Raw genomic sequence first — 12,548 nt, forward strand, 5'->3', positions numbered from 1 at the left:
ACAAAAAACATCTTCACTATGGCACATAAGAACACATGCATGGACAAAAGAAATTAGTGAGGAGGGTTTCTATACCTTGGTTCTAGACTGGACCTGTTCTTTGCAAATGAGACACTTCTTGACGCGAGGCGAGCAGAGAGAGCAGGTGGCGATGTGACCGCAGGGGCCAAAAAGTGTGTCCCTTTTCATATCCGAGCACACCATGCATTCCTCAAGAGTCTCATTATTACTGTTTAGAGACGGGCTGCGGGAGCCAACCTGCCCACTGAGAGCAACAGAGTAAGAGGGAGAGAGAACAAAATATTGATTGAGATATACAAATATATAAAGTGCAGATAGAGAAAAGCCGTTATACATAGCAGGGAAACATATCATGGAGCCGAATTCAACTGAGCTTCAATAGATCCCCTACTGGTTGATAACAGACGTTCATACCTGGTCTTCTCTTTGTGGCATTTAGCTAGAGCCTTGCAGAGGCTGGGGTCAGGGCACAGGTCCAGAGGAGATTGGCCCTTCTTGTTTCGGATGGTGAGGTCAGCTCCGTTAGCCGCCAAAAAACAAGCGATAGAAGCTGCGCTCTTCTTCTCAGCCCCCTGAGTGCCCAGTCCCATGATCAACTGTGAAGATGCAACCACAGTGTCAAATACTATAGATTAATATAGGTTATCTGTTAAAGAAACTCACAGTTTCTCATGCTGAAGTTTGAATAATTACACTACGCTTTTAAAATGAGAACAGTGCAGAGACACCGTTTTCCTTTCAAAACTTATCTAAATCATTTAAAGGAATAGTATACTCAAAAATGAAAATTGTAACAAACTAAAAACTAAGTGACATGACGTGAATTTGTCCTCTTCATTTAACCCATCCAAGTTAGTGCACACACATTAGGAGCAGTGAGTAGTGAAAATATTGTCATCATTTACCTCGATGTCATTACCCTCATGTCGTTCCAAACCTATAAGACTTTCCGTTCATCTTCCCTTCATTTTTAATGAAACCTGAGAGATTTCTGTTCCTCCATTGCAAGCCCATGCAACCAAAACTTGTATGCTTCAAAAAGTTACTAGTAGCCATAATCTGTATGAATTGAGTGGTGTAATCCAAGTCTTCTGAAGAAGCATACTCGCTTTATATGATGAACAGATCTAATTTAGACTTTTATTCACATAAACATTGATCAACGCCCACAGAATATGATAAACGGAAGCTAAATCATACTTGCTTGACGTGCAAGAACAACCTCAGACAAGCTTGCTAAACAAGAGGAACTGGTCTTCGTGTGTGTTAATGTTTAAGCGTTCAAGCTCAAAAGCGATTGTGTCACTTCAGAAGGCCTGGATTAAACAGTTCAATTCATACAGTTACATTTGCAAAGTCTTAATTAAGTTTTGGTTGAATGGACTTTCAATAGAGCGACAGAAATTACTCAGGTTTCATTAAAAATATCTTCATTTGTGTTTCAAAGATGAATAAAAGTCTTATGGGTTTGCCAAGAAATGAGGATGAGTAATTGAAGACAATTTTCATTTTTGGGTAAGCTATCCCTGTCCTAATACCAGAGAAGAACACATCAGTAGACATTTAGTGCATTAAATAGAAGTTTTTAATGAAATGTCATGTTGTGGGTGGTTGCTAGGGTGTAGCAACAGAAAGCTGTTCTGGCCGTTTTTTTTTTCTTTTCTTTAGAAATGTTGCTATACAGTTGTTCGGAGTTTCTTTTTACTGGCCAAGTCAAGTGTCAAACACCCAAGTTGCTGGATATGGCACGGGTTCCTTCTTCAATGCAAGATTTTGTCCATTTTATCAATCACCAGGTGAAAAAAATAAATAAAATCACTTAACTGAAATCACTGTTAAGCAACATAAGCAAAACTCTCAGTGATGCTCATCTTAACCGCAATAAAAGATTAGTAATTGACTTTTGCTTAAAGAAACACAAGAGCCCCACTCATGTCCATGATGTAATGTTGGTTTAACAGATTCAACTGAAGTGTTGAAAAGCTATGGACCATATTGAGATGAAAGTGGCCAGACTTCGGCATACTGATGGCTTCAGTGTTTTAAATGGATGGCTCGACTCTCCATCTGCTGCATGCGGTAAGTGTGATGGTTTGATAGGGAGAGAGATTTGTCACACTGTTTGTGTTAATAAATGGCAGACTGCTGGCCTGGAAGCAGCCTCCTGTCACACAACGCATGATTTACGACAGCCGTGGGGGTGGCGATGAAGTGAACTGGCAGGGATGGGGTCAGGCGTAAGAAGAACTACAAAGACTGTAACAGATAGGGTGCACGGGACCGGCATCGTCAGTCTGTCTGGTGTCAGACGTTATGGTGAGACAGTTTCTGACAGTTGATCCAGTGTGTATTGATAGCATAATGTGTTAATGAAGATAAAGAAACGCTGCGGGATGGGAGGTCACCGATAAGTGCTGTGGGATGCCTAAGAAACAATGGCACTCATGGGAGAATTAAAGCCTAACAGCAGCAGCACTGGAGAGAAAGCATGCAGATCAGTTGAGATGTGATCTATCAGCTGTACCAAATAAGCCCCGCCCTCTTTTTTTGTCTACCAAAATAAACAGCCTAAAACTAAACTCTCTTACTTTTCTTTTTTAAAACACAAAAGGGGATTGAATCCTGGGAGCTGGGCATTTCAAGCTTCAAAAAGCAGCATAAAAGCATATTAAGGGCCCTATTTTACCGATCTAAGCGCATGGTCTAAAGCGCACGGCGCAAGCGCACTTAGGGCGTGTCCAAAACCACTTTTGCTATTTTTACGATGGGAAAAATGGTCGGCGCGCCCGGCGCATGGTCTAAAGGGGTTGTACCTATTCTCTTAATGAGTAATGGGTGTGTTTTGGGTGTAACATGCAATAAACCAATCAGAGTCTCATCTCCCATTCCCTTTAAAAGCCAGTTGCACTCGCGCCATGGCGGATTCGCTATTTACATGGCGGAATTTGCAAGCGGAAAAACTGAACGCTTCTCTAGCGAGGAAAAGGATCTGCTCGTGCGCGAGGTTAAAGAGCAGACCATCTATGGGACAAAGTGTACACACGTTGTTGACCCGCCTATAGGTGCATTTTAAAATAACAAAAAAAAATATTGCACCATTGACTTTAGACCAGGTCTCAGTTGGTCAATGGCTCAGTCTATTTGAGTTGCCTCAAAATAGCAACGCGCCAACAATGCGCCTGAACACACCTCGTTTTCAGACCAGTACGCCCATGGGCACATATGCTTTTGCTATTTAAACAACGTGGCGCAGGACGTGAAAATGATAACTGCGTCGGGCTGAAACTAGCAAAAAACACTTGCGTCGCGCATGGCGCTGCATTGTGACGGGTGTATGACAGGGCCCTAGTTGTTCACTATATTGCTAGTCGTCTTAAGTCATACAATAGCTTTGTGTGAAGAATAGACAGAAATGTAAGTAATTATTCACTGAAACCATCAAATTTGTGAACTAACTGTTCTTTTAAAACATTTTCAAAAAATTGGCAAGTAAATTACAATTTTCATTTACAGACTAACTACCTCATTTAAGGGCAGTGCATCAAAACCTGCAGACAGTAAACCATTAAATATAACTGTATGAGGAGGAACGCTGTAATGAGTTGTTAGCTGACAGTGTGACATCACGTCAAGACATGGCTGGTTTCACACCCTGATGTTCAGTATGAAGTGCTTACTCTCTATACTGTCACATTTAGGACCATTTACCTGAGACTACAGTATTCATTGCATTTTAAATCGGCCCTGATAGAGCTCATAGGCTTGGTAATTTGATTGCCATCGTTGTGCCAATGCATTACGGACAGTGCTGTCTCCTAAAGCTGTCTTCTTTCTGCTTCTTCTTCACCCACTCAATTTCACACAAATATATGCAATCCCACAGAAGGGGAGGGGATGATCAGGGGAGAATGTCTCACCTGAAGGATTGTGTAGTGAACAGGACGTCAGACTACAGTGGAACTGTGGCTCATTGGGCCAGCAACTCATGTGACAGCAGGGAAATGGTTCTTATAGCAGAGTGCGATCTATCATTGTTAACACAGGGGAAAGCCTGAGTATCTACACCGCCTCAGTGTTTAGTGCTGATCTTAGGGCTCTTGATGTCTTGATGTAAGCGTTCAGTTAGTTTGGATGGTATTTTTGATGAAAAATTAAAAGTAGGGCTGTATACTTAATCTAATCGTGATATGGACTAGTGTTTATGAATATTAAAGTGTAAAAAAACCCCTGCTGTTTAAATATGAAGTATGTATGCTCTGCACATCATAGGGCCCTAAAAATGTTAATTTTTGTGAAACTTAAATTGTTAAAATGTATATGTTTTATTATTTCAATTAATTCAACATGCTTTTGATGACTAAAATTGAATTTAACCATTAAAATGGAAAATCCAGAAACATTTTAATGGAACAAATGTAATTTGGAATATTTAAACAGATTTTATAGGGCCCGATATAAGTAATCTTTAATATGTGTATGATTTTTTTAATAAACAGAATTATTTCTTGAGGATCAATTCAGAATTAAGAAAAACTGAGAATGTGTTCTACATCACGTTCTGTTAACCGAAAGCTTTTATTGAGAACACCTGTACAGTTTATATAGTTCTCTGTACATACTGTGTTTTTGGAGGGCTCCCAGGGTTCCACTTTGCTGACGTCCTGCATGTCCTGAAGTTGGCGCAGCTGGGACAGAGTGTGGTGACGCAGGGCCTCGTGCAGCGGCGTGTCTCCGTCCTTGTCTTGCACGTCTAACTTCGCCTCGGCTCGCACCAAGAGCTGGACACAAACACGGGGACTAAATGTAACCGGTGTGTTCTCAGTAATGGTAGATTTAATTATGCTCATGTTAATCGATGCTGACGAACAAGATAACAATGACATCTGAAGCACAGGTGATACATTTTACCATGCATGTATATGACAAAAATAAGGCTTCAAATAGAAAAAGTGTAATGTTTGAGACAAAAAAGCATTTTTGTTTGATCATTAAGTGAGAATATTTCTCAACAGACCATGCCATTACAGACGTTTTGAAAAGAGGAGAGCTGCACTGCTCTTATATAACCACACGATGGCGCTTTCGATTCTATTGATTCCCCATTCACCACCCCCGCTCCCCATACCTCTCCTGGCATAGTCCAGATTGCTCAGGACTAAATGAATTCAATTGAAGGGGATAAATCTGCAGCAGAACTCCCTGCATTTAAATCTTAAGCCGGGGCACTTAGCTACATTGCTTCATCAACATTGCTTCATCAATGCGTCTGTGTTGAGAAGGACGCCAGATCGCTGGGTGAGGGGTGCAGACATCAAACACTGAAGGGAAATGAAGAGAACAGAACACAGCCACTTACTCGCACTATCTGGGTGTGCTGACGCTCGACCGCAAGGTGCAATGCCGTCTGCTGGTTAACGTTCTGTACGTCCAAATTAGCATTTCCCTATGGAGAGAGAAAGAACAAATCAATCGGTTGACCTCTGAGAAATAAAAATGGTTTAAACTTTAACAATTATGATATATGCATTTATATAGATACTATTAGATAAGATGCCTTACAAAGCAAAACAAAGTGATTGTGCGTATTTGTTCATTTCCATTCCACTTTTTCCCCCCACTGATGTTCAATAACAGTCAGTGTCCATTTCACTTCTCAACAACTGAAGATAAATCGGCGCTCATGAGCATGCCTTCGAGTCCCATAGGTTGTGTTGTGAAATGTGAGCTAATGGTGATTTGTATTCAGATATTCCTGACTGAACCCCCATAGCAGCATCTCTCTGCATTACTGCAGTGCAGCTCTACTGTGGTTCGCAGGCTGAGGCTTAAGTCACTGGTGTGAACCTTTTCTTTGTCTCTCTCCCTCTCTTCCCTCATGGCAGGTAGTTGACAAAAGGCTGCACTGAGCCAGCACGGCAGTCTCATAACACTGCTGGAATGTTGCAATAACGTTGTTACTGTGCCGCGGCATAACGCTGAGCCACAGTGTCACGCTGTACTGTGGCGTAGGAGGTAAGGAGCTATGGAGAATCCTGCATTTTTAAGACACTGATGCAAGTTTGGGGACAGGTCAACTGGAGACCAGTGTTCTTCAATTCAAGAATAATATTCAATATTTAGAATTTAAAAGCATTACATTTTTTGTCATTAATAACTTCATAATTACATCTGATTATTTTGAGCTTGCAGAGATTTGAAAGGGTTTAAAGGGAAACCTGCCACTCGCATGAGATCATGGCTAATGCAAATGGCAACGATCCAACAATCCAATCAATTTCCCTTGGACAAAATCAAGTCCAAGCCTACATTTTTTTCTTGTTCGAGATGCTGTTTTACTCGGATATACCTCACAAAAGGACTAAAAAGGACAAAAGGACTATCATAACTTCTGTTTTTAAGAGTCATTATGACAAGAGATGCACTGGTCGACCAGCCATAAATCAGAACCGGACGGTCTTTGCAACAAACATGATCGGCAACCGGTTTCTTGTTTTATTTCGGGCGATCTCAATTTCGGACTTGCACACAAACTGCATTGCAATAATATGCCAAAATGTCATTTGTTTGGAGATATTACGAAATCTGTAAACAGGATATTAACAAGCCAGAGACGGGATACGCTGAAGACCGACGCAAAGAGGAGAGGAGAGCAGTCAGGGAGAGAGTTTGTTGATGCTCAAAATATTACAAATATTGAATACAAATAATTATACAAATAAAAATAAAAATGGGGGAAGAGGTTTATATGAATATAACTCTGAAGGGAACTGACTGTCTTCAGAGAAGTGTTAATAAGTGCAGCTGCTTTCGTTTACAGCGGTAACTCCAAGCGCTGCTGTTCCATAAGCACCACCTTCTGTCAGAGAGTGAATTTACTTTATCATTGAGCAGGTATGTTTTATGTAGGATAATTACACAAAGCTAAAGTCAGACCATACTGTTTTTGCTTTAAAGTCCCCCTGTAGTCAATAATTTTATCCCTTAAAACTCATCTTTGATCACCAAAATGACATATTTAAAAAAAAAAAATCCTGTAAAAAAAAGAATTTCTTCATGCCTTAAAATAGCTACAATGTAACATTGCTTCATTTCGTATACGCGGATCTCCAGCTCACAGATTCACTCGGCCAACTTTATTGTAGTAAGCGCTGCACAATGGTATCGCTCTTTACAACGTCGGACACATAACGGTAATTAATATGATTAGCCTTTTGCTTGACTACGTTATCAAACAGCTAATAATGTGTTGCTAATGTTACACAAACCATGTTCCTGTTCGCGTTGAACAACTTAGAACGTCAGCGGAGAAAGGCATATAGTTCGTCATAACATCGTAATATACATTATATACAAAATTCGCCCGCTATTATGCTAAATTTACACGATTTTCCATATCAACAGAAAAATATAGCGGAATAACCTGACATCTCTCGAGACTCCCCTGCTTCGCAGTTAATGATATGCTAAAGCCTGCCTGCGCGTTGACCTGATTGGTTACAAGGTAGTTTGTGACGTCAGAAACACCAGCAATTTCAAATCGCGTTTTTGAGATGGTCTTTGGTTCACAGCAGTTTTGAGGAGAAATATTTAGCAATGGAGTTGACTTATGACTTTGCACATGACTTTGCACATGGTTTGTCTTAAAGCATATTAAAAACACCACATAGACATATAAACAACTTATAAACAACATATAAACTTGATTTTCACCACAGGGAGACTTTCATGCAAATTATACAATCTAAAAAAACAACTGGTTATGCTGCATGTGTGTTTGGATCAAGGTTATAATCGTTAACGAAAACGAACGAAAAAACGAAAACTAGGTGGGAAAAAACATTGTCGTTAACTGAAATAAAAATAAAAACGAGGCATTACAAAAAAACGATAACTAACTAAGACTGTAATGTGTGTTTGGCAAAACTAACTAAAATAAAATCAAATTATAGAGTAAATGTCCTTAGTTTTCATCTTTGTCAAGATCTTTAATTTTTTAACGCTATTTAAAACACGCAGCGTATTCGTTCAGCTGCATTTCCTTTCGCTGCTCTCCCTCTGTCTCTGTCATTCATGCGCACACACACACACACACAGCCCCTCCCCTCCCTCCGTGCACACCGCGTCTCCATGAGAACGAGTGTTCGTTCGACGTTGAAAGCAAGTTCGCGAAAGGTTGGTATGTCTATCTCGTGAACACCTTTACACAATCACACATTAAAAAGTGGTATACAAATATTTTAAATTCTGAATATAATTTTGTCAGTGTGTTAATGTCGACCCGAGAAGCGATTGCGCCTTCTTTAGAAAGTTAACTAGTCGCAAGTTTGAGGTAAAATGCACTTTTTGGTTGTGGTTGTCGATGTCAAAACATAAGCTGTGATTCAAATATTAAATAATGTTATGTCATTTTTTACTTTTACACTGAATGTTTGCTGCTTCAATCCAGATGAGTAGGCTATTGACTGGGTAGACTGAGTACAGTTGAGACACTTTTTGCGTTTTGATTTTTCACACAAAAATAGATACTGAAAAGAAGTGAATTTCCACATGACATTTCATTAGCTTATAGACTAAGATATTATCAATCAATAAAACCCACAAGTAGTTTATATTTTCCACAATTAGCTCATAAAAATAAGGTGCTTTTTGTCTCAACCTTGTCTCAACTGTACCCATATGTGGTACAGTTGAGACAGTGCATGGTACAGTTGAGACACCCATTTCTAATGATGTAAAGGTAACTAACCATTCATTGTAAATCTAAAAAATAAAAACAAATAAAGAAAATAACAATTGGGCAACATTTTTGTTGATTCAACCATTTATATTCATTCATTTTTAAAAAAAAATTGCACTGTTTAAAATTTATAAAGCAGGAACAAGATATGAAACAATATTTATTAATATTAAATATATTACATTTAAATTTAAATATTAAATATCTAATTTTATTTTCATTTGCATCCTATGCTGGCTAATTACGATGTTTAACCTGTTATCATAACACTGAACAACTAAACAGTGTGTTTCCTAATAGAGCTCTATCGGGGGTACAGTTGGTACATGTGTGTCTCAACTATCCCCCGCTGGCCACCTCACACATTTCTCTAGATTTTGCAATTACCTTGCATGACACAATACCATGAAATATGCCAGTTTTTAGGGCACAGAATAACGTTTGTGGTGATACCAGTTACGTTTTACAGTCATATAGGGATAATAAGCTATTCATTGTGGAGAGTGCATGGTGAAGTGAATGTCCTACTTTAGAAAAAAAACTTTTCCCGATATCTTCGGATCGGAGATGCGTCCATTGTTCAAATAGTATGATGTTTTTGTTGAGTTATTATTACACAATACTTTTTCTGACCTTTTTGAATCTTGCCCCTGACAAATAACCCAAATTACAACAAAAAAAGACTAAAACTAACACTAAAACTAATAAAAACTAAACTAAAACTAAGCATTTTCAAAAAATAAAATCTAAACTAAACTAGCAAACCCACTTTAAAAACGAATTAAAACTAAACTGAATTTGAAAACAAAAAGTCAAAACGAAATAAAAATAAAAACTAATGAAAAATGCAAAACTATAATAACCCTGGTTTGGATCATGGCTAAAATGCAGTGGTTGCCTCTGATTTCAAATGTTTACAGATATTATTTTGTTTATGACCGGTTTAGCCTGTGATAGAGCAAAAAATAAAAAAATAAAAAAATAAAAAAATAAATAATGGGGGCAACCTGTATCAGAATCGGCCCATTTGCTTCAAAAAAAAAAAAAAAAAAAAGGCAATCTGATTCGGCCATGAAAAATCATGATCGGTGCATCCCTAATTATGACTGACCTAGTTCATTGAGAGCTGGGTAACAACTGAACTTTCTCAGCTCTTCTGCACCCCTATTGACATTAACTGCATCAATTATCCACCTGAATCCTTATCTGCAGGAGGATACAGTACAGGGTCTTCAGGAATGGTCCTTTTGAATAGTGCAATGTGTGCGTGTGCATGATAGAACTGCTGACCTGATGGACTAGAAGCTCTGCCACCTCCACGTGGTTGTTGAGGGCGGCCAGGTGAAGCGCAGTGTAACCATCATCCTTTTTCTCATCCACTATCCATGGCCGTGGCAGTTTGGACAGCAGCACACGCATAGCACTGCAAAACAAAAGTGAGAATACAAATCTCAGCATTTGAAAAGATGACCTAATAAACATGTAATTAGTGCAGGGCTTCCGTGGATGTGGTTAGACTGAAGGGCACGTAAAGGCAACTGAAGTCAGGAACATAACCCATAGCAATAAAAACTGAAAGCATACCGCAAATCAACAGGGAACAACAAACCGTTTTCTACCAGCTTTCCAGATCAGCAGGTAAGAGCACAGCATATATCCATAATGCAGAGGTGAAAACAGAAAGCTGATCAAGAATTGATGCAGCACCAGCAATAAGATAGTTGCCTGTCCTGGAGAAACTAGCGCTCAACATCAAAAAAAAAAAAACGAGTAAACTAGGCAGAAAATAAAGGCAGAATGATGACAGCGTGCAAGAAGAGAGGAAAGGACAAGTAATGGGTTGCAGTAATAAACTACTAAAGGGTAATGAGGAGTAAATTATGAGGAAGAATATTATGTATTTGTATTTGGTGATACTTAAATATGTAAATAGTAGAAACTAGGGCTGCACGATTATGACAAAAATCATAATTGTTGATTATTCCCTTGAAATTGTAATTGCGATTATTAATTACGATTATCACAATTTACATTGAATATATATATAGGCATATTATTATACATGTTTACTTAAAAATTGTGAACACACACACTGTCCCCCTTTACTTAACATACACATAAATTGTAAGAATATGACTAATAGTAAAGACTACTAAGAAATAAACATTAGGCCTATGCTAAAGCTATTAAATAGCAGTCCCAAACTAGCTTTTGTTAATACAATGTTGGTATGAGCCACCACAGTCATAATCAATATAATAATTAACACAGTGAAAATAAAGTGGCATTTTGGGGTTAATATTAAAACGACAGTTACCATGGTGATACACAATACTAACAAGAACTGTTAATGAAACATGGAAACTGCTCCTGGTGAATAGAATGAAAATCATCCCTGCATGCAAATCCTTCTCAGCTAACACACGACGTACCAGTAACGTGATTTATTGGTATTTTACTTTTATTTTGTGACTTACCAATTTACATGCTCGTAGTTTTACTTTGCACTTTATACACAGCGCGCACCGCCGCATTTGCGCGTGCAATTGAAGAGTGTGCGCTACGAACACAGTAGCCTATAACGGCTGTCATAACAGGAACGTCCGTTTTTCTGAGGTGAAAGACTTTTTATTTCAGCGTACACATACGTCGCTGCCTGGTAGTTCCTTCCTATTGTGCTGGGTTTTCTCAAGTAGTTGTGATTTGCCTCTCATAACATGCTCTAAATGCACGCAGAGGCATCCATAATCGTAATCGCGATTAGAAATTTGATTAATTGTGCAGCCCTAGTAGAAACATACGTACTTGGATGTTACAGTAATGATCCATCATGAAAACCACTGAGTGAGTGCTCTTTCAACTTAATAACATTTGGTCAAGGTAAGCTCTTTAAAAGTTGAAAAAAAAAAAAAAAAAAATACAGTACATCAAGTACATTGATCAATGTGCCACATAATGTCTGATTTATCTGTCCAGTACTTGAATAGCTAAATAGCATCCCTAGTGAATGCATATGAATGTAAAATAAAAGGAAGCAAATAAGTAAAACAGATAAAACAGCCACTATAGACGTCATGCCACCCATCCAACCCCATCAAACCTCCGAAAGACTGACAAATCAAGGAAATTGCCAATCACTTTATGCATTGCTCATCTGGCTATTCACAGTACTCAAGAAGAAATTCGGGGTTAGTATTCTCAAATGTCTTTAAATGTTAAGGTTGTTCTTAAGGTGTAATTGGTGGGATGTCATGAGCAGAAATAAGTGAAGAGGCTTCTAAAAGAGAAAGAAATTGATGAGATTTCAGAGATGAGGTGGATTTGCGGAAGCCTCTGGAGTGCAGATTTTTTGCTGCAGGGTGAATTCTGGTAAACCCAAAGCCGGTATCTAGTTTCTTAGGTAGTGCGGAGAGAGAGAGCATCAGCTCAGTACACATTTGGAGCGCTGTGCAGCAAAGCAGCTGTACTGCAGTGTACACAGCATGCACATACACGCAGCCCAGAAACATCTTCACACCTGCGATGCTCATGAGTCTGTGGACATGCTCCTTAAGTTACTGACTGCTGATCATCTGATGAATAAGTTCAAGTAAATCTGATTGTCAACACAGTGAGGAAAGAAAGGAAAACCAAGGTTTTGAGTGCATCAACCTCTTTTGAGTGCATCAAGTCGTACAACAATAATAGATACATCCTGAGGCAAGACAAGGATTGGTGATGGACTCCTACCTTCAGAAAGGTAGTAGCCGCTACAAACGCTACAGCCTGGCACTGGTGCACTCATGTGTTG

General features: G+C 38.9%; 1 protein-coding gene across 5 annotated transcripts in view; it reads right to left on the reverse strand.

Annotated features, from left to right (window-relative positions):
• Positions 1–12,548, reverse strand: part of mib1 (MIB E3 ubiquitin protein ligase 1) — a 74,178-nt gene that overhangs the window by 9,791 nt on the left and 51,839 nt on the right. For all 5 annotated transcript variants that reach the window (XM_084120233.1, XM_084120235.1, XM_084120231.1 and 2 more), the window contains exons 13-17: positions 10,049–10,181; positions 5,378–5,464; positions 4,641–4,799; positions 436–617; positions 76–265 (exon numbers count right to left, since the gene is read on the reverse strand). In XM_084120233.1, coding sequence (XP_083976359.1) covers positions 76–265; positions 436–617; positions 4,641–4,799; positions 5,378–5,464; positions 10,049–10,181 — 751 coding nt within the window. The remainder of the gene's footprint in view (positions 1–75; positions 266–435; positions 618–4,640; positions 4,800–5,377; positions 5,465–10,048; positions 10,182–12,548) is intronic.

Source organism: Abramis brama (assembly GCF_963993115.1).
Source record: "Abramis brama genome assembly, chromosome: 7".
Classification (NCBI taxonomy): domain Eukaryota; kingdom Metazoa; phylum Chordata; class Actinopteri; order Cypriniformes; family Leuciscidae; genus Abramis; species Abramis brama.